This window comes from Saccopteryx leptura, chromosome 3 (genome assembly GCF_036850995.1).
Source record: "Saccopteryx leptura isolate mSacLep1 chromosome 3, mSacLep1_pri_phased_curated, whole genome shotgun sequence".
In the NCBI taxonomy this organism is placed as follows: domain Eukaryota; kingdom Metazoa; phylum Chordata; class Mammalia; order Chiroptera; family Emballonuridae; genus Saccopteryx; species Saccopteryx leptura.
In genome coordinates this window covers 130796806-130822424 of record NC_089505.1, presented here as the reverse complement: position 1 = coordinate 130822424, position 25619 = coordinate 130796806, and the positions used below count along the sequence as shown (strand labels likewise).

The 25619-nt window shown below is 42.4% G+C and overlaps 1 protein-coding gene across 2 annotated transcripts in view; it reads left to right on the top strand.

Moving 5' to 3' along the window:
* Positions 1–25619, top strand: part of DAB1 (DAB adaptor protein 1) — a 313645-nt gene that overhangs the window by 162640 nt on the left and 125386 nt on the right. For both annotated transcript variants that reach the window (XM_066376400.1, XM_066376399.1), the window contains exon 4: positions 7714–7812. In XM_066376400.1, coding sequence (XP_066232497.1) covers positions 7714–7812 — 99 coding nt within the window. The remainder of the gene's footprint in view (positions 1–7713; positions 7813–25619) is intronic.

Below are 25619 nucleotides of genomic sequence, written 5' to 3'. Positions count from 1 at the left end.
CCCTATTCTCCCCCACCCCCTCCCCGTTCTCCCTCACCCCCTCCCTATTCTCCCTCATCCCGTCCCCGTTCCCCCATCCCCTCCCCATTCTCCCTCATCCTCTCCCTATTCTCCCTCATCCCATCCCCGTTCCCCCATCCCCTCCCCATTCTCCCTCATCCCCTCCCCATTCTCCCTCATCCCCTCCCTATTCTCCCTCATCCCCTTCCCATTCTCCCTCATCCTCTCCCCATTCTCCCCCACCCCCTCCCTATTCTCCCTCATCCCCTCCCTATTCTCCCTCATCCCGTCCCCGTTCCCCCATCCCCTCCCCATTCTCCCTCATCCTCTCCCCATTCTCCCTCATCCTCTCCCCATTCTCCCTCATCCCCTCCCCATTCTCCCTCATCCCCTCCCTATTCTCCCTCATCCCCTTCCCATTCTCCCCCATCCCCTCCCATTCTCCCTCATCCTCTCCCCATTCTCCCTCATCCCCTCCCCATTCTCCCTCATCCCCTCCCCATTCTCCCTCATCCCCTCCCTATTCTCCCTCATCCCCTTCCCATTCTCCCTCATCCTCTCCCCATTCTCCCCCACCCCCTCCCTATTCTCCCTCATCCCCTCCCTATTCTCCCTCATCCCGTCCCCGTTCCCCCATCCCCTCCCCATTCTCCCTCATCCCCTCCCCATTCTCCCCCATCCCCTCCCCATTCTCCCTCATCCCCTCCCCGTTCCCCCCATCCCCTCCCCATTCTCCCTCATCCCCTCCCCATTCTCCCTCATCCTCTCCCCACTCTCCCTCATCCTCTCCCCATTCTCCCTCATCCTCTCCCCATTCTCCCTCATCCCCTTCCCATTCTCCCTCATCCCCTCCCCATTCTCCCTCATCCCCTCCCCATTCTCCCTCATCCCCTCCCCGTTCCCCCCATCCCCTCCCCATTCTCCCTCATCCCCTCCCCATTCTCCCTCATCCTCTCCCCACTCTCCCTCATCCTCTCCCCATTCTCCCTCATCCTCTCCCCATTCTCCCTCATCCTCTCCCCATTCTCCCTCATCCCCTTCCCATTCTCCTCATCCCCTCCCCGTTCTCCCTCATCCCCTCCCCGTTCCCCCTCATCCCCTCCTCATTCTCCTCATCCCCTCCCCATTCTCCCTCATCCCCTCCTCATTCCTCTCATCCCCTCCTCATTCTCCCTCATCCCTTCCCATTCTCCTCATCCCCTCCCCGTTCCTTCCATCCCCTCCCCGTTCCCCCTCATCCCCTCCCCGTTCCCCCTCATCCCATCCTCATTCTCCTCATCCCCTCCTCATTCCCCTCATTCCCTCCTCATTCTCCCTCATCCCCTCCTCATTCTCCCCCATCCTCTCCCCATTCTCCCTCATCCCCTCCCCGTTCCCCCATCCCCTCCTCATTCTCCCTCATCCCCTCCCCGTTCCCCTCATTCCCTCCCCATTCCCCTCATCCCCTCCCCATTCTCCCTCATCCCCTCCCCATTCCCCTCATGCCCTCCCCATTCCCCTCATCCTATCCACTGCTCCAGAGCAGGACCTTGACTCACACATGAGATCAGACCAGAATGCAACCTCACTGCCAGTGGGCAGCTTGCATAGAGAGATGTCAGAGGAGGTTGAGCTGTGTGTGCTCAGCTACTCTCCAAACTCCTCAGTCAGATAGAGCCATCTCCCTTCTCATGGAGACCCTAATCCAGGGTGGGGATAAAGGCCAGGATCTTGATTCTTGCTGAAGTCCCTCTTTACTGAGTTTGAGGCCAGGCAATTAGAAATTTGCTCCTGACAAATGTTAATTAAAAGACATCATTAAAATTTCCAATGACTTGGTTCCCATCAAGAGTCATGAGTCTGCTGAGGAGGATAAAGGAGCTTTGATGCCCCCTCCCTACCATACCTCCCTGCATCCCAACAGTCAGCATGCAGCAGGCATCTGTCTCAGAGTGATTGGCCAGCTCCCTTCACGGAAGCACCGAGGTCGATGAGGATATGAGGCAGTGGCTTATGCTCCCTGACGGGTCATGTAGTGTAGGCCACATTCGCTGGCCCAGACCTGGTGATGACTGCCAACCTTGCACACGTGTGTGTGTCCTGCAGTAAAGTGTCCCCCTGTCACCCCTCAGAACTGTGGGGTTCCCAAAGCCCTTAGAGTTTGTCCTCCTGTAACACTCTCAGGTGTCCGGACGTCTGAAGGGGTTTGGGTTCCCAGACAATGGCGTCTCATTATTTGCAAGTTGCCAAGAGAACGGTGACATTTCAACTCCCAGTGGCTTTTCCTGGGGAAGCGCAGAAGCATAAACGATCGATTCTTCCTTTGGCCACCTGCCCAGGAAAGAAAGAGACAGAGGAGTACAAAATGCCTCCTAGCCTTGCAAAAAGGCCACATGAGAATTAAAAATAATTGTTTTTCTCTGCGAGACTCTCTGAAGTTGGTGCCTTCCCGGTTGTAGAGTTTTTTTTTTGTTTGTTTGTTTGTTTTTTTTTTTAAATTTTATTTATTCATTTTTAGAGAAGAGAGAGAGAGAGACAGAGAGAGAGAGAAGGGGGGAGGAACTGGAAGCATCAACTCCCATATGTGCCTTGACCAGGCAAGCCCAGGGTTTCGAACCGGCAACCTCAGCATTTCCAGGTCGACGCTTTATCCACTGCGCCACCACAGGTCAGGCCAACCGGTTGTAGAGTTTTCTCTTGGATTGTAGAGGTTCTGGGTGGGGCCAGACTGAGTCTGAGTGAGCCAGTGCCTGTCGCCCAAGCTCTGCCATCACCCTACTTTAATTTAGGGTCAGCAGCATACTTCAATACACATTCGCTCTTGTGAATGAGATAGTAGCCTTTCTGTTTTGTAAATAAGAAATCTGATCTTCATGGAAGTTACAGGATTTACTCCAGAACCCTCGTTTGCCCTGTTATAATCCCAGAATTCAAACACAGATCTTTGGAAGCCCAGGGTTTGATAAGACATAGTTTAAGGCTACATAATAGTCTGTTTGATTTGCTTTTAATGTATCTTGATCCCCAACTCGATTTTAGGCCCCTGCCAGTCAGCTACTACTACCCATTAGGCACGTAAGATTGACTTCCAAAGTAGTCACCTTTCGGAGACAATGGGTAGGTAAAATGCCAGGGGAGGGGGATGAAGTGACAGGGCCCTAACCATGTCAGTCAGGCCCTGTAAGCAGCAGAGCCCACCCTGGCTGGGTCAGATGGGGGCACTTTAATGAAGGAGCGACTTACAAAGGTTGGGCAAGGTTGGGGTAGCAAACAAGGCTGGCGAGGCACCCAGAAACTAGCCAGAGTGGGAACCGTTCCGTTCCCCTAGGAAGAAACCTATTTATGGGAACCCAGGGAGAAAGGGTGGAGGACGAAGTCCCCTTACTCACCAAACAAAATGCAGGTACTGCCAGAGATACAGAACGAGGACAGAAGGAGATGGGACAAATACCCTGACCTCTCTCTCTGGCCACCCTGTGATCTCCTGCCCATGTCTGGAGCCCACTGGAAGCCAGAGGGCACGAAGCTCTAGGCACAAAGGGTGGAGGAAGCTATTTGTTTTTCCCCTTTTAACAGGAAAATAAGACTTAGGATCATACAGCTGGTAAGTCGTAGGGCTGACTGGACACCAGGTTTTGTTTGCAGAGCTTTCTGTAATAGCATTCTAGGTTTTCAGCCATTCATGCCTGAAACCTGTAGTTTTCACACCTGCCTTACTTGCTGGAGGTCAGTCATTCCACCCTGTGTGTGTACCATGCTGGGTGGGGTTTTTTGCAGCCCTTTCCTCTACATTACCTTCTAGGATGGTGAGCTGGACAGAGCAGCCTGTTAATCCTGCCTGGCATGACGACCCCCGCTCTGTGTGTAAATTCCTCCGTCAAGATGCTGCCTTCGTGTGACTCCCTTAGGGAATGCCTGTCACTCATTTTACACAGTGCCTAAAACGTGGCATTGCTTAATAATGTCGATGTTAGTACTAGAAGTAAAGGTAACTGGTAGTTACTGAGCTCTCCCCACATGCTACATACAAACTGCAGTATATGCAGAGTTCATTGAAATGTCCCAACGTGCTTATGAGGCAAGCAGTGATATTCTCACTTTAGAGTTCTTCTTTACCACTGAGTCTAGAAGCTGGTGTTTCCACCAACCTATTTTCAGAACATTTTGACATACTTGTAATATATTCTCACCTGTGCTCCTCAAATCTCTTACAGAGTGTTATTGAAGAAACTACAACAGTGGAACCTGAAAGATCACTGTTTAAGTTTCCTTTATATCATATAAGTTCCTTGAGGTTGGGGTGGTCACTTTGACCCTCTGACCTGTTTTCTCATATATAAAATAAGAGAGATGATTAATTCTTCCCAGATTGTCACGTGGACTATATTATATAACATATAAGAGAACTTTTACATAGTACGTACTCAATGAAATATTTGACTCCCTAATTTACAGGTTTCCAACTTGCTAAGCCTGGGCACAGAGCACCGAAAGGCATATACTTCTATTGATATATCTTCCGACTCCCCTCCCAGAGCCGTCCCCTAGACCTGAGTTAGTTCTACATATCAGCAATGAATAATCTTAGGGCAGGTGAGACCCTGAGGCAACACGTGCTGTCTGGTGGCCGGTGTGCTTGGACTTAGGACAATTTTTCAGAGTTTGATTCAGGGTCTTGCCTCACAGGAGAAACATGTTCAATAAAATTAGAGTTTATTTCCCCAAAGATAGCACCTTGTGGATAGTCCTTCTTGCTTTCATTTGTCATGTAAAGCTACCGCCGGCAGCCCCAAGCAGAAATGCTCCTAGACCATGCATGTTGGCTCTTTCTGTCCTTTTTGATATACAGCTAGATTCTACCAGGGAGCTCACTGATCGTTATGTGGAACCAGGAAGCAAGGGGAAGTATTATCTAGTCCGCACTGCTCTGTGCCAGGAATTATTGATGTTTGATGTTGCAGTGATTCTGAGTGCAAGAGACTGTTAGGACTGTTCGGAAAATGGAAAAGTTGAAGCCAGTCTTCCTGACCAAGGGTGCAGCCCCTCTCCGCACTATGTGCTGTGCTGTCCTCACCTAGGGAGGAATTAAAGAAAGGAGGGGCTCCGCTCCCTTTGAGACAGTCCTCTCAATCCTTCCATTCATGCTGGGGCTGCTTCTGGTTCTCTCCCTTGAGTATGTCAGAATACTTGAGGGTGAAGATTAGGCTGAATAGGGGCTGGAGGTTGGTGGCAGCATGAGTTATTTTACTCAAAATCCAGCCAAGAACATAGTTTTCAAAGTCAAGCTTGCCTAGGTTCAAAGTCTGGCTTGTTTATTACCCGAGTGAGAGAAAGGCACTTCACCTTTTTGAGTGCCTGCCTTATTCTGGGCTCTGCTCTCAACACTGGACACATAGAATGAGCAAAATAAAGTTTCGTGAACATCTGAGCTTTTGTTCCTTTGGGCAAAGGCAGAGAGTCTGCACATGAGTACGTGAGTCAGAGGGTGGTAAGTGCCACAAGGAAAAGGGGCATAGGGAGAAAGAATGAGATGCCGTTTGGCAAGGAAGGTGGAGGGGTCAGAGGCCGTGTCCCTGAGGAGGTGACATTGAACAGAAATAGGATTCCCTGGGATTGCAAAGACACATACTTTGACTATTCCCCCTGGACCATTCCTTCTGGTCCTTAAAATCATCCCTCCGTAAATTCATGAGAAAGCAAACAGTGTATTGAGGAATCGGGACCTTTGAATAGAACAGCGGTGTTAAAGAGACAGAGGACTTAGCTTTGGGGATGAGTCACTTCTTTTAGTTAGTGGCCAGTCATTGGAGACAGGATCTATGTCAACATGTAGCAGTCCTGAGAGGCTGGAAGAACACTAGGTAGCGTTATAGGAGTGAGACTTCAGCTTGCTAGAAAGAAGACATAATATAAACAAAGTATCTTCTTCCTACACCAAGAATCTTGAGAGCTGAGTTTTGTAGTATCAGATTTTTTTTTCAACCAACTCTGCCATCTCTAGACTTTCTAGGCATCATTTTCTCCTCTGTCAGTTGGGAAATTGGCACTGATTAGCTTTAAGGTTTGCTCTGGCTCTAACGTTCTGTCATCTGTGAGTATAGTATAAGCGGCACTTAAGAATGAGTGGCTGTCTCATGAGAGAGTGAAATTCCTACTAGTAGGTACCCAAACAGTAACTGAAACATAAGCTTTAAGGGGCAATTATTAATTTATTAGAAGTTAATTTTTAGTATATCCCGACAGTGTACCAGACATTGTGCTAGGTACTTTAAACAAAATTTTATCTATTTCTCTCAACCGTGCAAGAAAAGTGTTTAAACTTAGGGAAGTGGAATTGAGAGTTTAGTAATTTGTCCAAGTCACAGAGAGCTAGGTGTATAATCCAGATGTTCTGATTCCCCAGAGTACTTCCAATATCCAAAGTGAGGATAATCGAACGACCTCAAGAGAATGAATGCCCCTTCCTCTTCCTTATGGTCAGATGTGTTGCACTCTAACAGCAGTCATTTTCAAAGACTGATGTTGAGCACAAGCTATTCTGAGAACAGCATAAACGACTTTTATCTCCTGGAAATGTGAAATCAGTATTATTTTACACTTTACTGTGCCTGAAAGCCCAAAACCATAAAACTGCTGAGAGTTGGCTTAATCTCACCCTCTGCAGAGGCTAATAGCGATGAAAGGTCTGGAAGCCTCGAGATACCTAATGCCGAGTCAGCAGTAGCCCTTAAATGTAAATCCCTTGACATGTCCTTACCCTCTGAATTGTAACCTAGTATGAAACCCATGCTTACCTATAATTGGCCACCACCGAGGCTAATTTAAAAAGTAAGTTTCTTTACTCTTAACTTGCATCATATCAACTGGGGGAAATCAGGATAGCGTGTTTACATGACAATAATTTACTGGGAACCTCCTTCCCTCCAGAGACTGTCCTGGGCACTAGGGAGAGAGCAGTGTAACATCCCTACCTTTTGTGACGTTTATCTTCTCATTGACCCATGTACATACTTTTAGTTCCTAAAAATTTTGGAAAAGTATGGAAACAGATATTTTGATAAATAGAATACTTTTTAGTAAGTACTTTCTTTGAAAGCCTGGGAATGGTAGGGAAAAGAACAAGGGAAAGTACAAAATGTCTGTGCATAAATATCCCAAACCATTGGCATAGACGATGACCGTCACATTTTTCCAAGCAAGAATTGAGACATGCAGTCTGGCAATAGTTTGTATTTTCTTTTTAGTCTCTAAATTGATTCATAGGAAAACTTTTATCCAGAAGCAAAAAATAAAATGACATTTAGGAATATATTTTATGACTCACCTTGATTAAAAAAAAATTAAAGCTGTATTCAATGCAAAGCCCAACAAAGAAAAAACAAAAAAACAGCAAAGATATTAATAAGAGGACCATACTATGTTTTATCTTGGGATCTCAGATTTTGAGTCGAGTATCTAGGCACAAAGTAGGCATTCTATACATCTTGGTTAGCCAAATGAATCGGCACTTGCTTATCTATTTACGTCATGTTAGAACAGCAGGGATAATAAGTATTCCCCTAAAAAACATCAAGGAGATGCAAGCCTATCAATTCAGGAAACTTGGAAGGAGCCAAGAAAAGGAGTGTGCATGATTGGTGGCACCGGCTGATGGTATCTGACGTGCCTTTGGGACCGGAGGGCATTTTTCAAATGAAAACACTAAAGTAAAATCCGTGTCTTTCCTTTCAATAGGGTGTTGTGGCTGGTGCTCGTTCCAAAGGAGAACACAAACAGAAAATCTTTTTAACCATCTCCTTTGGAGGAATCAAAATCTTTGATGAGAAGACAGGGGTAAGTAAAAGAATCACATGGCATTGTGAAATTGAATCCATTGACAGATGTGCCCTGCAAAGCTTCTATTCACTGGGCAGGAATATCAAACAGGCATAAAAACACATAAAGCAACTGACAAACTTGATCAACTGTGATCGTCCATCAAAGGGAGGCTCTTCCCCGACTTGGCCACAGTGTGACTGCACCATGTTTCTTATAGTGTAATTGTGATAAAAGTGTCACACAGTCCTGGTAATCTAATGGGAGATTGATGAGCTTTGAAGAGTAGTGAGTAATGTGACAGTTTAAGTTAAATTTCTTTTTGTGTTGGCAACTTTAATGTCATGCGTCCTAGAGGGAGATGCATAGAACTCTTTTCACTCGGTCAAAGCATCCAGACTCATTTGAGTTTAACCTGTGGTACCTTGCAGTTGCTGTAATCAAAAAGAATAAATGGCTTTTCAGTCTTAAAAAAAAAAAATCTATCACTGCATGACCAGGAAATGTAAGGGCTGATTGATATGTTTGTTGAACAAACCAAAGGAGTGGTTTGTGTTTTCATCAACCTCCCAGAGGCAATTAGCTCTCAGATTCCTCCCCAGCGCTCGCCTGACACTGTCGGTCCTGCTCACTGATGGTAAGCAGAAAACAGAAAAATAGCCTATGATCTGTTTTGTGTGAAGAGGGCAGGAGTCAAATGGACATATTTGCCCTTTTATTCATTTATTTATCTCCACATATGGCCTCTCCTTTGAACTTTACAAGGTAATTTATCAAGCACTGTATAAACAATACTAACCAAGTTAATTAACCTTAGTCGTTTTGCATTATTATTTTCTCCCCTTTGTTCTGACTCATATTAGGATAAGATATGGGTAGTAATGAAAGTTACTCCTGAAAATAGGACAGATATATGAGCACCCATGTCCATAGCTGCATTATTCACAATAGCAAAAAGCTGGAAGCAACCCAAACGTCCTTCCATGGATGACTGGGTAAACCAGATTCGCTACATACAGACAATGGAATGATATTCAGCAACAAAAGAGGGAAGTTCCGACACAGGCTACAAGGTGGATGAACCTTGAGGATGTTATTCAAAGTGAAATTAGCCAATCACAAAAAGATACATGCTGTATGATTCTACTTATGTGAGTTATCTGGAGGAGTCAAATTCAGAGACAGAAAGTAGGATGGTGGTTGCCAGGGCCTGGGGGGAGGAGGGATGAAGAGTTAGTGTTTACTGGGTACAGAGTTTACCTTTGGGAGGAAGACGGCTGGGGATGGTTGCACAACCACGTGAATGCACTTTATGCCACTGAACCACTTAAAAGGAGTTAAAATGGCAACTTTCATGTTACATCTATTTTACCACAATATAAAGTAACTGATAATGATAGTCTCATTTATTGAGTACATATTATATACTAGGTACATGTTGGTGACTTGACTTTTCAATTTTATCCTCACACTAGTCCTATGAGATAATATACTGCTCATAAAAATTAGGGGATATTTCAAAACGAATATGAAGCAATAAAATATTCCCTAGTTTTTGTGAGCAGTGTAATAATAAAGCCGCTTCATCAAGCACGTAATATGTGCCAGGCATTATTGTAAATCCTTTATAAGGACCAACCCACTTAATCCTTACAACAACTCTCTGAGGTAGATGGTATTATTATCTCCGTTTTATAGTTGAGGGTATTGAGGAAAGAAAAGTTGAATAACTTGCTGAAAGTAAGCGGTGGTGGAGGCAGAATTGGGTCACGGGCAGTATAGCTCAGGAGTCTTTGCACTTACCTGCAGCACCTGTACTCTCTCAAGATAAGTGACTTTGCCTAAGTTCATCCCACGTGTGGGAGGCAGGACTGGAATTTAACCTCCAGCTGGCCTAAGTAAAAAACCAATGCAGTTGACTTCTCTGTAGAGAGAGAGGTGAGTCTGCCTACCTTAGGTTGCACTGGTATGGGGTACCTTAGAATGAAGATAGATCAGTAGTAGAGGAGCTTGAATGTTGTAAGATTAAGAGTCCAATGTGAGCCGCTCCTGCCTCAGGGCAAATGTGGTTTTCCTTTTCCTGGCCAGACTACAGCTTGGAGGCCAGGGCTCAGTTTTGAACTGTGCATTTTAAAAAGGATATAGGCAAATCAAAGGCTATCCTGATCCAGGGGGCCAGACAACTATGCTGAGCCAAGACTCAGCACACACGTGGCCTCCTGGGATCCTGGAGAGCACACCGGAGCCAGAAAGCTTTGGCCTTGAAGAAACTTGGAGAATATGGATTTCTTAGCTTCCTTTATGGGGCTGGAGGTGGTTTATGTGGATGAAGCCTAACTGAGAAATAGTTTCACAGTGATTCGTATTACCCCGTCTTATGTCATTATCTTTAGTCTCTTCCCAGTCCACGCCTGCCCATCACCATGACAGCTGGCCTAACCGAAGGGACAGGAGTGAGGCAGAGTATCAGATGCTTTATCTCATTTGGGGGACATATTTTGGGACTTTGCTATTCCATCATGTACCTCACCATCAAATAGGCTGTGCCCACATAATTCAAGACCTAATCACCCAATTTTAACTAATGAGGAGAGGTAGTTTATATTCTTTACCTCTATCTAAATCCTCCCTCAAGGGTAGCTAAGCTGGCCTCTGAAAAAGATACCACCAAACCTTATACCAGTTTTGATGTTTTTAACTGTACACAAAGAGAAAACAACAATGAGATCATTATTTCAGCACAAAGCCATCTGGCTATGTCAGAACGCTCGTGGAGAATCGGGATGAAGCAGAGCTAGATGTTTTCTGTCTGTCTTTGTCCACTCTGGCTCGGTTTAGTTAACATTAGGCCTCTGCAGCACGGGCTCCGCAACCTCCGCTTGTTAATATGCCTGAAGACAAGTCTGGGGCAACTGGGGGAGAGGAGTGAGCATGTTTAAGCCTAAAGCAGAGACAGTGGGGATCTGGGCACCCAATATTAATAGTTTTCATCTCTTCAAAGAGTTGTGTAATTGGAGAAGGTGGTGATTTGTTCTGTGTGGCTCAAGGAATAGAACCAAGACCATGTAATAGAAGTTTCTAGGTAGCAGTTTCAGTTTATGAGTAAGAATTTTCTACCTGTCAGAGCTGTTGAACAGGTAGGTGGACCACCTCTGAGCAGGTGAGTTCACTATTGCTGGGAACATTCAAGCAACCACATATGCTGGGGAAACTGTGGAAGGGAGTCAAGCAGAAATGAGGTGTTGGACAAAGTCACATCTAAGGGAATGCCTAAGATTAGTTTTAAGATTCTGTGTCTCACTGAAAGTCATTCCTATCAACATGATTTATCTTCAGATAAATGAAGTTTTTCTTTCAAAATCTTCATTGGGATTATGAGTGAGAACTGTTTTCTAAACCTTTGTCATTGCTCAGCTGGGGACCGACTGAATTCTACAGAAGAGTCTAAGTGAAGTATTCTTTCCTAAATATCAAAGAAACAGAAAACTGGGTCTTTGTCATTCCCAATGACCAATTTTAGTTGTTTATCACATCTAAAGTATTCCTGCTCAAACTTGACTGCAAAATTTTTTAAACCAAGAAAAGAAACATTTGCAGAATGTGACAATAGCTAGAATTTTAAAACCCAAAAGCTGTCAAAAATGTTTTGATCCCAATTAAAGAGGCCCTTCGCAGCAATTTACACCTTGTCTTGAATTTCAAAGGGTTCTTGATACCAATCCTTATATGAGTACATTTTGTTTTATTATTAGCAGGTTGCAGGGAATAAGTCAATATTGAAAGCTGTTCATATTTTCAGATACCAAGGTATTGGTAATATGTCAAAAGAACTAGTAGGAATGCAGAAAATATCATAGGTAAATGTGTTGTTGTTAGTAGTAGTAAGAGTAGTAGCACATCAGGAATGGTTTCCTATCAGTACGTTCCTAGGTCCTCAGATCAGGCCAGTGAACACCAAGGTGAAGGTGATGTGTTTATTTTTCAGCTAAAACAGGTTCTGGAAGTGTCCCTGAGTAGGATGTAGACTTGGAATTGACTTTCCAACTCCAAGTCCTGTGTTCTTCCAGGGAAACTTGTTGAACTCCTATTTTCTCCCCATTTACAGTTTTTTTTTCCATAGGATTATTACAATTCTATTTCATAAAAGTCATAAATATTGCAGGACCCTAAAGATAAGTCTGCTTCGCAGGGTAGAGGACAGTGATCTGCATCAACTTTTCAAGAGGATGTAACCTCTTGTTGCCATAATCACATGTGAATTTTGCTTGTTCATTTGGTTGAGCCATCACTGATTTGACACTGTTATGTGCACTGCTCCAAGTACACGATAACAATTCAGTGACTTATAGGTGCCATTATCATCAGCATTTTACAGATGAGAGAACTGAGGGCCAAATAATTTAAGTCACATAGCTAATAAATGGCAGAGCTGAGATTCAAACCCAGGTAGTCTGGTCCAAAACTCTTGGTGCTAGTAAAATATTACTAATAATAACATACCTGCCTTAGTTTGTTTGGGCTGCTTTGACAAAAACACCATAAACTAGTTGGCTTATACACAACAAACGTTTATTTTTCACAGTTCTAAAGACAGGGAAATCCAAGGTTATGACCCCACCATATTCAGTGTCTTGTTAGCGCCCACTTCCTCATTGACAGCACCTTATGCTATGTCCTCATGTGGCAGAATGGTCAGGATGCTTTCTTGGACCTTTTTTGTAAGGGCACCGATCCCATTCATAAGGGTTCCACCCTCATGAACTAATCACCCCAAAAGGCCTCACTCACCTCAGTACCATTACGTTGAGAGTTAGAATTTCAACCAATTCGGGGGGGGGGGGGGGTGTACATAAATATTCAGACCACAGCAATAACAAATTTAATAAATGATTTTCTTTTATGTATACCAGAACAGATTTAGTATTAACCTTGTCTAATTGTCACCATTACTCCCTGTCATTCTGATGAGCTTTCCCGAGTGAGAATAGAAGGGTGGAATTACAACCAGGGCCGTCTTGTGGACAGCATTTGGCAGTGGAACCAGCAGATGGTAAGGCAGCAGCATACTGGATGCCTGTTCCCTGCCAGGTGATGCTCTGTGTTCTACGGAGTCAAAGATATATAATGTGTGGTCTTTATCCCTGCAGTGGTCACAGTCCAGTGGTGAAACCAGACTCACACAAAGTGAACTGACAGCTGCTAAGACCCAAGTGTGAATGGAGTTTTCAGTATTCAGGGCACCGGACTGGGCTTTGCCTAGAATATTAAGGAAGGTTTTTATAGAAAGGGGCTCACTGATTTGTCAGTAGAGGAGTGAGTGAGTTGTACAGGATCAGATGAGCAAGTCAGGGCAGAGAAAACTGTATTTCTAAATGCACAACTGTCTGAAAGAGAAAAATATGTGTGCTCATTCATTCTTTCCTTGAGGAAATGTTCATTGAGCACCTCTATAAACACACAGATGAACAGGCCGTATCTTTTTGTTCATCACTGTTATCCGTCTAGTTAGCATAATGACTTCCGTATAGTAGATGCTCAGTGATACTGCACAAAAAATAAATTGACTTAGTACTTGAGAATTGGCAAATGTAGACAGAATATGCAGGGCATAGCAGGGGAGAGGTGGCCCAGGATTGAATATTATCCATCATAATAGAGGGGTAATGGTGTTTTAAATGCAATGGCTGCATTCAAATTTCTGGGTTGATTTAATAATTTATTCTTCATTGAAAACCAGATGTCAAAAACCTTATCTGTGCCTCATCAAAAATAGGACTGTTCTGCCTTCAGTTCTAACTGGATGTTTTGAGTATGGTTTGGGGCGGGCAGCAGAGGAAGAGGAAAGGAAACTGGTCTGAGGGAGAAAGGCAGGAAGGATGAGCGGGATGTGGGGATCTGGGGGTCTGTGGGATGTCCTTGTCTTTCTGGGTACACATAACTCTCACAAGACTGGTGACATGTCTTTTTGAATTAGTGCTTTGGATATCTTTGGATAAATACCCAAAAGGGGAATTGCTGGGTTGTATGGCAGTATATTTTTAACTATTTTAGGAACCTCCATCCTGTTCTCCACAGTGGCTGCACCAATCTGCACACACACCCCCAGTGCATGAGGCTTCCCTTTGCTCTACACCCTCATCAGCATTTGTTATTTTTTGGCTTTTTGATGGTAGCCATTCTGACAGGTGTGAGGTGATAACGTTGTGGTTTTAATTTGTATTTCCTTGATGATTAGTGATGTTGCACATCTTTACATATGTCTTTAACCATCAGTATGTCTTCTTTGGAGAAATATCTATTCAGGTTATCTGCTAATTTTTCAATCAGATTGTTTTTGGTATTATGTAGTATGGGTTCCTTTTATATGTTGGCTATTAACTCTTTATCAGATGTATCCTTTGTAAATATCTTCTCTCATTCAGTAGGTTTTCTTTTTGTTTTGTCAATGGTATCTTTTGTTTTGCAAAGCCTTTTTAGATATAATCCAATTTGTTTATTTTTTCTTTTGCTGTTCTTGCCAGAGGAGACATGTCCAAAAAGATATTGCTAAGACTAATGTCAAAGCGTTTACTGCTCTATGTATTCTCAAAGTTTTATGGTTTTAGTTTTTACATTTAAGCATTTATTATGTTTTGAGTATATTTTTGTATATGGTGTTATAAAGTGGTCTAATTTTATTTTTTGCATGTATCTGCCATTTTTTTAACACTGTTTACTGAAGAGAAGACTGTCTTTACTCCATGTATATTTCTGCCTCCTCTATCATAGATTAATTGGTCATATAAGTGAGCATTTATTTCTGGACTCTATTCTATTTTATTGATCTATATATCTGTTTTTATGCCAGTGCCATATTGTTTTGCTCATTGTAGCTTTGTAGTATAGTTTGAAATTGGGGAGCATGGCACCTCCTATTTTGTTCTTCCTCAAGGCTTGTGCTATTTGGCATCTTTTGGGGGGGTTCATATAAACTTTTTCCATATAAATGACTAACCTGTAAGCAGGACTCTATGGTGTATAGCAGGCTTTTGTGGATCTTGTCTCATTTGACAACCAAACAACTCTTGGGGTTTTTTATTAACCCCCTTATACAAATGAGTCAACTGAGATACAGGTAGGGTAAATGGCTTGCTCATGGCTACTATGAGTAGCAGAATGTTATTGAAATTCACATTTTACAGTGCCTAAGCTTGTTTTCCTTCTTTTACTCCAAAGAGTCTTTCTTCAGGTGACTGGTTCTATTCCCGTAATGTGTGATGTGGAAATTTGTATAGGCATTTTTGGTGCTTTCAGTCTTTGGGGAAAGGATAATAGTGCAGGAATTTATTAGGCAGCAAGGATGCTAAACATTCTGCAATGTACAGAATAGTCACAGACAACAAAAAAGTTTCCTTTGTTATATGACTTTCTAATGTCTAGTCAGACACTCATGTAGATGAAAAAACCTGATTATAATTCAGGTAATTATAATTAATTACCTGAATCTAAAACCTCACTCTGTTTTACATATAAGCAAAGTATTTTTCTACCATATCCATAATACTGATTTTTTTCAGAAATGCAACTAAACTGAGAGAAAGATGTACTTTGTTTTATTGGAATCTTATTAAGAATTGGTCATCAGTTTGGAATATCACATCATTGTGATGTGCTTTATGTTTGAGTTACCAACATAGCACTGCTGTGTCAGTTTCATGTGTAGCTGTCATATTCACTGTAACTCAACTTATTTGGCTCTTCTTTAAAAATGTCAAATATAAAGAAAGCAGTATTAACAATATTGAGTTGAATGCTCTATTAAACCCAAACCTATTTATTATAAAAAAGTGCAAACTTAACACAGACATTATGTTCTTTTATTATAGTTATAACTCAGTACATATAAATGTACATTATTTTTCTATCAGAAATTATATATATATTTTACTATTATTATTATTATTATTATTATTGTTATTGTTATTTTTCCAAAGTGAGAAGCGGAGGGGAGGCAGACAGACAAGACTCCCGGCTGTGTCCGACCGGGATCCACCCAGCATGCCCACCAGTGGGCGATGCTCGGCCCCTCTGGAGCATTGCTCTGGAGCCATTCTAGTGCCTGAGGCAGAGGCCATGGAAGCATCCTCAGCACCCGGGCTAACTTTGCTCCAGTGGAGCCTTGACTGCAGGAGGGGAAGAGAGAGACAGAGAGAAAGGAGAGGGGGAAGGGGGAAGAAGCAGTTGGCAGTTCTCCTGTGTGCCCTGGCCGAGAATCAAATCCGGGACTTCTACATGCCGGCAGATGCTCTACCACTGAGCCAACCGGCCAGGGCCTCAGAAATTATATATTTTTATTTCTCCTTTATGTTCTAATCAAAGCATTTTGATTTGCTTAAATTTTGTTTGTGTAGGTAGAATATATAATCAGTTTAGATAGTAAAGGAAGAATTATAAAATATTTGTTATTAAAAGGAGTTGTTAAGTCAGGTAAGGTAAAGAACTCCTGCCTAGGCCATGCTACCATTTTCATTGGTTCATTCATTCATACTACAAATGCTTATTGAACGAAAAGGACATTCTGCTTGGTAGATGAGGATGAACCAGTCTGAAACCTTTCCTTCAAGGAACTTATAAGGAGGTAAGACATAAATAACTAAAACTCATAGCAAGAATAATGAATGCAGTAAGAGAAAGAGATACAATTATCATGAGAGTTCAAAAGAAGAAATGATTTCTTTCGTCTCAAAAAACATGGACTAATAGGAAGAAAGGTTTCCTTAAAAATGCTCAGGGCTTGAAGTTGGCTATACAGGAGGAGCAGCGTCCAGGCAGAGGCCGTGTTGTCTAAGATGACGCTGTAGTGGGGAAGTCAGGAAGATGGGCAGGCACGGGGAAGAGTGAGATGTTAGGTGTTCTGTGTAGCAGGACGTGTGATTGCTGTCAGTGAAAGATAAACTAAGAAATACACCTGGGGCCAGATTGTAAGGCCTGGAACATCAAACCAAGATTTATGATTGAATCATGTTCATTATAGCCTCAGTTATTACTCAGTGGCCCTGAAGCTGCCCTAAACATACAGAGAGATAGCTACAGTGACTATGAGGTCACCCTAGAGCTTTCAGGATGCCTTTGTGCAAATGGGGTAAAGGTTCCTTTCATCATGACTCATTGCCATTTGTTGGGGAATTGTGGCAGTAGCTATCCACGTGGTCGATGACTATTTCCCCTTAGAGCTATGCATGCATACCCTGCCCAGCTGTATGTAGCTGATCGGGGGGTATCATCAGCAGAGGAGCAGAATCCTGGGGGTATTGTCTTGCTGTTTCCTTTGTATACCATTCACTGCCCGGCTTTTATGATTTGCTCCTGGTGACCTCTCCACTTTGAATGTCCTTTGCCCTTTTTACCCAGTGAGCATGCCCTCATTTCTCAGGGTTCAGTAATGTCAACAATAATAACAACAACAACACAGTCCAGTGATTATCATTTATCAAGGCCAGGTGTGTTATTAAACCAAGCTCTTACCCATTTCATCCTCTGAACAAGATCCATATCGGGTCTATATGAACCCACAACCAGCCCACACTCCTCACCAGTATGGTACTGACACCAGATAGTGGACATAGTGGAAGGCGTGTGGTGGATTCAAGAGTCAGATTGCCTGGGATCTACTTCTGCCCATCTCTGTGGTTATAAAGCAGTGTTTCTTAATGATTTTGCCTCTTTTACTCATCTGTAAGATGGGAGTACGGAAAATATCTCTGTTTAGAGTTAGTACAAGACTAAATGAGTTTTAATTCAATCCTTAAAGACTTAAGGATTGTATGTGGTGTAATAAAAAGCTCTAGTTGTTAAACAATATTTATTATTAGCTATATAATCCCCTCTCTGGTCCAGACTTTCTCAGCAGAATTAAGAAGTCCTTCTGTTAATGCTCCTAAAGCATCCTCTCCTCACCTTTATCATAGCACATGATCATCTGTATCGGTATGGGTTGACTCACACTCCCCTCAGCCTACACACTCGGAGGGTTCCTTGTCTCATCCATTGCTATATCTACAGAGTGTCTTGCAGGGCCTGTTATGTGATAATAATGCTAATTGGACACTGAAGAAAAGAGGTAAGACAGTCAGGAAAGGATGGAACAAAAGGGAGAAGTAAGGAAGAGAAAATAATAAGTCAACTTATAATGAAATTCTAACTGTCTGGGACAGATATTGGAGCCCAAGATGTTGTATACCAAAGATGTTAATTTTGCCAAATGGGTAGTGAGTATAGAAAGAATATGTACGTGATTCAGTTACCCAGTCCTAGGATAGCAGGGATGGAAGGTCCTTTGGACATCCACTAATCCACTCATTAACAAAGGAAGAAGCCTAGAACTCAAAAAGAAGTACCACCCAAGGCTCCCCAGCAAATTATATGCAACCTGCCTAGGCTTGAACTCCACTCTTTTGATGCTCACACAACAGGAAGTAGGAAGTGTTCTCTTTTTTTCCGCCACTTTCTCATTTTGCCTTTCTTTTCTCTTTATAGCCTTTTCTCTCTATCTCATCTCTATACTCTTTGTTCATTCTCTTCGTTGTTCAGGCTCCCACATGCCTGACAACAGCCCCAGATCCATTTTAATATCAAAGAGACTAAACATCTAAGGGGAAAAATTGGGCCTCTGTGTGTGTAGTGTCTTATTGGATGATACTGGGTTTTAGTTTATTGCAATAAAAAAAATCAATTTATAGCTCAAAACCAACATATTTTTAGAAACTGGGACTGTCAGGAAGCTGTCTCTGGAAGATAATTTAGACAGAGGCTAGATCATGACGGGGAAAAAGGATGTTCCCGTTACCCTGGAAAGTGAGACCAGGACTGTTTTCAAGCACATTTGGTAAACTCAGAAATGTAATATCTTTTCTGTAGTGAATCACTCTATCAATGTTGGTCTTTAAAGAGGTCATCTTTTCTGTGCTAGCTGCTTTCACATGCTTGGTCTTACTAAGTTTAATTCCCTAAAAACTCAACTAAAATGTATTATTATTCCCATTAGATGAAGAAACTGAGACCCAGGGAGTTTAAGGGACCTACCTATACAAGCCAGTGTCTGAGCAGTGAACTGACCCCAGCATGTGCCGTGGTTAGGCCCATGTTCTTTCCAGCCCTGGGAGTGGTGTCTCTTCCCTGCAAGGGCACACACAGTTAGGGCCTCTGGCAAGCCAGTGACCATTCATTTGCTGTTCAGGGGAAAAGTCAGATGGCCCTGAGGGTTCTCACCCTGGGACTGGAGGTTTATCAGCTACAATGTGGGTCTCTGAAGGCATGTGTGAGTTCAGAGTGGAAATATGGAAAGCAATGTTGGGTATAGCTCACCTGCCTGTTTTCTGTGACTCTGTCCTCCTCTGTCTCTCTGTCCTCCTTTGGAAACTCAGGGTCATTCCACAGGCTTTTTCTTGAAGGTCCAGACAGTACACATGGTGAGCCACATTGTGTTTTGCAACTTTTTATTTTGCTATTGGAATAGAAAAGCGACCACTGACAGTATCTAAACAGATGAACTTGGCTGAGTTTAAATAAAACTTTATTTATAAAAACTAGTAGCTAGCCCATGGGCTGTAGTTTGCAGGTTATGTTCTGGATGATTATTAAGGAATCTTCAAATTTTCTCGTTGTGACCCCAAAATGAGCACCGTGGGAAAGTGAAGTAAAGTGAACATAGGCTGGGCTGGTTCTTTATTTCTGGGTTCTTTGTCCACTGCTCTTTGGTGGCCTTTTGTGATGGGTGTAGAAGTACTTTTTATAAACCTTAAAGATAAATATTCAGCTTTGAGGAATTGTATTAATTATTGAGCACTAATTGTAAGACACTGTGTTAAGTGCCTCACATATATTTTTGTCATTGAAGTCCCACAATCCATCTATGAGTCGTATCTTACTATTCCCATCTTACAGATTAGGTGACTGAGACTCAGAGAGGTTAGGTCACGTGAGCAAGACTACACTTACATTTTTATCCATTTATTCATTCAACAAATATTCACTGAGCACCTGCTGTGTGCCAAGAAGTATTCTCAGGGATGTGCATACATTGGTGAATAGAAAGAAGGTCCCAACCTTGAAGAGTTTGCATTCTGATGTGGGGAGACAGGGAGGAGACAGTAGGCATGCATTAATATACTCGGTCCAAAGTAATAAGTGTTCTGGAAAAAGAGAAAAATCAAGCAAGGCCATTGCATTTCTCCATTGTACTTTCTGTGTCCTTGCGAAAGGGCCTGCAACATGCATGCATTGTAAATCACAAATATTAACGTGCTCTGGGAGTTTCCTGTAGTTTAAGGGTCAACTGACTGATAAAGAAAGACACTTCTAAAAATTCTCATCCAAATTTCAGAAGCCATTACCCTTGATAAATCAGAGCTGTCCGTTTGGGTGTCTCTGCTCTTATTTAAACAACCGATTGCTTCAGATGGTGTCTACTGTGTATTATTTTTCTATCTCATGCATTTACTTTAAAGTTTAATTTAGAGAAGTCATTTCCCAGGACTGTATGGTTATTTAATAGGCACTTCTATTTTTGCAAAGACACTCCTGACCAGAGCTGTTTATATCAAGATGGTGGCACAGTAATTAGGTGCAGCCCTGACGGGATGGCTCTGTGTACTTCTTTCAAGTACAGCTCAGTGGCAGCCTGAGGTGGAGCAGCGTTAACAGTTCTGGGGATGGGACAGGAATGTGTGTCGTTGACAGCGAGAGACTTGGTCACAGTGAGAGCCTGCAAAATTCACCTCTCTGGGGAGAGGCATCTGTCTGGGAAAACATACACGGTGGGACCTGTGTGCTAGGTGACCAGTGTCCTGGACAGTGGTCTGTTTGATGTCAGAAGGTCCAAATTTGAGTTCAGTTACAAAAAGTGCAAGTTGAACCATAATGATAAAAACAACAATGATAATACTAGTGACGATAATAATAATGAAAACACTTACTGTTGTCCCAGATCTTGTTAGAAGTGCTTTACGTACAGGGTGGGGCAAAAGTAGGTTTACAGTTATGAGTATGTGAGACACAAAGTTTAGTCTTGTATTATTATTTATTAATTATTTTATTATTTTTCATACGTACAACTGTAAACCTATTTTTCCCCACCCTGTGCATACTATTCCATACTTTTATAAATCACTGATCCTCTTAGTGCAGGGATCAGGAAACTTTTTGGCTGAGAGAGCCATGAACGCCACATATTTTAAAATGTAATTCCGTGAGAGCCATATAATAACCCATGTATGTTACGCATTATCCCGTAAAAATTTGGTGTTGTCCTGGAGGACAGCTGTGATTGGCTCCAGCCACCCGCAACCATGAACATGAGTGGTAGGAAATGAATGGATTGTAATACATGAGAATGTTTTATATTGTTAACATCATTATTTTTTTTACTAAAGATTTGTGTGCGAGCCAGATGCAGCCATCAAAAGAACCACATCTGGCTTGCAAGCCATAGGTTCCCGACCCCTGTCTTAGTGGCTCAGTGCTGTCCTTTGACATGTGAGAGCAGTAATTAGCTGGCCAATCTTTATAACTGTTTTTGAAAAATAGAGATATTATTTCTTTTTTTCACAAGATTACACTGAGGTTCAGAGGGGTGCAGTGAATTACCAGGATGTCTCAGTAAGCAGTGCCTGCTCACCGCACTATTTCATACCACCAATCTGCTGGCCAAAACAGGGACTCTGGTGTGTGAGAGCATCTCATATTGATGGTTAGATGTTACCTGGAACAAAAAGTTTTAGTGATTTCCTGGTTTAATTTTTCATCATTCACTATAGTTAATGATTATATATGCAGTATATATATTTTAAGTCTAGTATGAACTTTGAGATGAATCTAATGCCCTCTCTTTTTTTTGTGACAGAGTCAGAGAGAGGGACAGATAGGGACAGACAGGAAGGGAGAGAGATGAGAAGCATCAATTCTTCATTGCAGCACCTTAGCTGTTCATTGATTGCTTTCTCATATGTGCCTTGACCAGGGGGCTACAGCAGAGCCAGTGACTCCTTGCTCAAGCAGCAACCCCGCACTCAAGTTGGTGAGCTTGCACTCAAGCTGGCGACGTTGGGGTTTTGAACCTGGGTCCTCTGCATTCCTGTTCAATGCTCTATCCACTGCACGACCACCTGGTCAGGCTGCCCTCACATTTTTATATCTTATACTCACAGTTGCTACTTCTTTCTGCCACCTTTTCTAGCCTTTCTATAGATTGAGAACATCTGCATGCCCGGATTACTTGCAAATATGACAGGCGGGGAAAATTTTAAACAAATAAGCAAGCAGAAAGGCTAGGCAGAGTAAATTAAAGGTAGGGGTTCATGATTTGGTTGTTCCTGTATCTCCCAACTTCTGCACTTGGTAAGTTTCCGGGGGCTATTTGTGAAATTGCACTGAATCCTCATTGTGCACGTCAGGCAGCCTCAGCTTCACCTCCTTGTCTAACTGTGTCCACCTAGACCTTTTCGCCATCGTGGCTGGTGTCTAAGTTCTATCCACAGTTATCTCCCTGAGAAGAAAATGGCAGCTTCATTCCGTCTGCTGGTGGCCTTCAAAAATACAATCCATTTTTCTCCAGCCATATCTGTCCTTCCTTGGTTCCGTTAGCTTCTAGATAAGTAGTTTATGTAATATGTGTTAAAGGTTGCATATATGTCTTTAATCTCACTTTTATTGTTATTAATGACTTTAATATGTATATAACTGATTTCCCCCCATTTTCCTTGCTTTTTCCTCATCCTTCTTCTCCTACCCTCATATGCATGTAGATATAGTCACATTTTTCTACTGCCATATGTATTTTTCAAAGACAGAAAGTACATACTATATGTAAGATATAAAATATGACCTGCAATAAAAGAAATATAACATTATGCAAATTAAGGGGAAGGTAAGATCTAATTGAGGGGGGAGGAAAGGAATTAACGTTCATTGAGCACCTACTACGTTTCAAGCAATATACTAATATTGCTTGCTGTTGTGTAAGTTCCTGGTGGACAGAAATCTCTGCCTTCTTCCACCCATCCTAGGTACTGCCAGAGTGGAGGGTGTGCCCCAAGGCTGAGAGTCCCTTCAAGGACCTGTGGGGTCCACACCTAAGAGTTTTGATATTGGGCATCCTGTGTCCTGGAACATGTGCAAGCATGTTTTGATCCAAAGGATGAGAGAGAGGTTAGCCCAGGGGTCTCAAACTCGTGGCCCACCCACCAATTTTGTGCAGCCCGCAGACTAATCAAACTTTGTGGATTAGTCTGCGGGCCAGTCTGCAGGCCGCACAAAATTGGTGGGCGGGCCGCGAGTTTGAGACCCCTGGAGCCTAACAGAGCTGGTGAGGAGAGGGTGACCTGGGAGAGTTCTAGCTACTGTGCTGAGTGAATTACATACACTGTCATTCAATCCATGCAATCACACTATGAACTCTAGGTGTTACTAACCACAATCTATTGGAAGAAGCCATGAATGTGGAGTTGGAGGAGAATAGAGATGCTCTAGGCTCTGAGGACAAAGGTCAGTGACTTGACAGCCAGACTTGAGCCTGCGGCCTCGCAGTCTGTGTGATGAGCCAGCATCAGGCGCAGTGCACAGCCTTTTCAGCTGTCGGAGCACCTCTGCCGTGGCCTCAGCCACACGCTTCCACTGGGATCAGTGCAGCCCTCGGCCTTCCTCCAGCTGCCTCAGTCACATAACGGAGGCATTCGCCCGCCAGAATGGATTTGATGTCTTAAACTATTTAGAAAATCACTAGACTTCAAATCTGCAAGAAATTACTGGGAAGCATGGCCTTAATATTTAAATATGAAATGACTGCACCTCCAGAGACTGAGGTCTGAATTTTTCATGATGTCTAAGAGACGTGTAGGCTGTTTTCGGAATGATGTATTTTAAGATTGTACAGTCAGTTGTCTAAACTCAAGATGGTCATAACCTCACTTTGGAGGAGAAAACACTTCATCTTCTATATAAATGGATCCTAGGGGAGTGTCTGAGACGCAGATAGGGAGATGCATCATCTCATGACTGTGCGGTGTGACATACCCACCCACATGAGCAGACACGCTTGCTCTTTAATATTTATTTCTGTGCTGTCAAAGTCTGCGCTTACGAGTTTTTTCCCCATTCCTCAGTAGGCTATGGGACAGCTACCATAGCACTTAACAAAAACTTCTTCATCTTATAGAATGATAAAAAGGATCTCATGTTTGAGGATCTCTTTGTAGTTTTACAAAAACTTTCCGTTTATTTTTTGCTTACAACTTCTTTCACGTTAATCTTACAAGAGATGAATTACACATACAGTTTTACTGATGCTAGCTAGACCTGGGGCTCACAAAGGTTCATTGCCGGCCCCAAGTCCACAATGATAACTGATGGAGCCTAAACCTTATGTATATTCGATGCCTTTTCTATTTAGAAAAGGAGTGAATATTTATTAGAAAAAAATCTACAAACTATAGAAAAGTTCTGAAGAAGAAATACAAATTCTCTGAAATGCCACACGTAGACTCAAACCCAACCAACATGCTGACGTATATACCACTGGGCTTCTTTATACAACCATAAATTTTTTTTCCAAATTGAAATTATACTGTACATGCTGCTTTGTAACATAATTTTTTTCTCATCTACATTTTTTCTTTTTTAAAAAATATTTTACTATAACTTTATTTTAAGTCACTACAAAGCATTCTAGAATATGAGTGAAACATAATAAACACCATATTGTTAGTGTCAGCATCTTTGGGCAGCTCTTTGTACTTACCTATGATTGTTTCCTTCAGTTTAATTTCAGAATTAATGGTCAACATGTATCTGTATTTTTATTTTGGTCAAATTATGTTCTAGAAAGTTATACTGCCAGATATACAAATACTGTGTTTTAGTACCTAATTGTCAGCATGCAGTATTATCATTTCTTTAAAAATATTTTTAGCTTTTTGATGTTAAACTTTAGTTTAACTGCCTCTGTCTTAATTTCTTTATCTGCTCATGATTATCATTACAAGGCAGTAATGTCATTGTAGAGTCTTTTATGCTGATGTGAATAATGGTCCTTTGGCTTTACCTACAAATCTGAATGATTTCAGAAGGCATTGAGAACTGGCCAAAATGGGATTCCTCAGAGAGTTTGACTTAATAATTCTCAAGGTGTTAACCCAGGGGTTGGGAACCTATTTTGGCTAAGAGAACCATGAACGCCACATATTTTAAATTGTAACTCCATGAGAGCCATACAACGGCCTGTGTACGTTACGCATTATCCAATAAAAATTTGGTGTTGTCCCAGAGGACAGCTGTGATTGGCTGCAGCCACCCACAACTATGAACATGAGCGGTAGGAAATGAATGGATTGTAATTCATGAGAATGTTTTATATTGTTAACATTTTTTTTTTTTTTATTAAAGATTTGTGTGCGAGCCAGATGCAGCCATCAAAAGAGCCACATCTGGCTCGCGAGCCATAAGTTCCTGACCCCTGTGTTAACCTGTCTAGACCACCATTTTGCTCTTGGTCATACACATTTTCTGGTCTATCTTTAGGGCAACATTGTCAATTTCTCATAAATGTCACCAAGAAAAGAAAACTTGACAATCATTATTATAATTTAAGATTTCTAATCTTTCACTTTCAAGCAGAATAAAATGTAGTTATATATGCATCCCCACACATAAAGCTCTACAGTCATGGGCAGGTCACTTCACCACTCTATACCTAAGTCTTCTCATTATTAGATGGACAAGGGGATCGTTTTGGTCTTTTTTGGAGGTCTGTTGCAATTATTCAGGGAGAGAGAATGCATGTTAAAGTTCTTTAC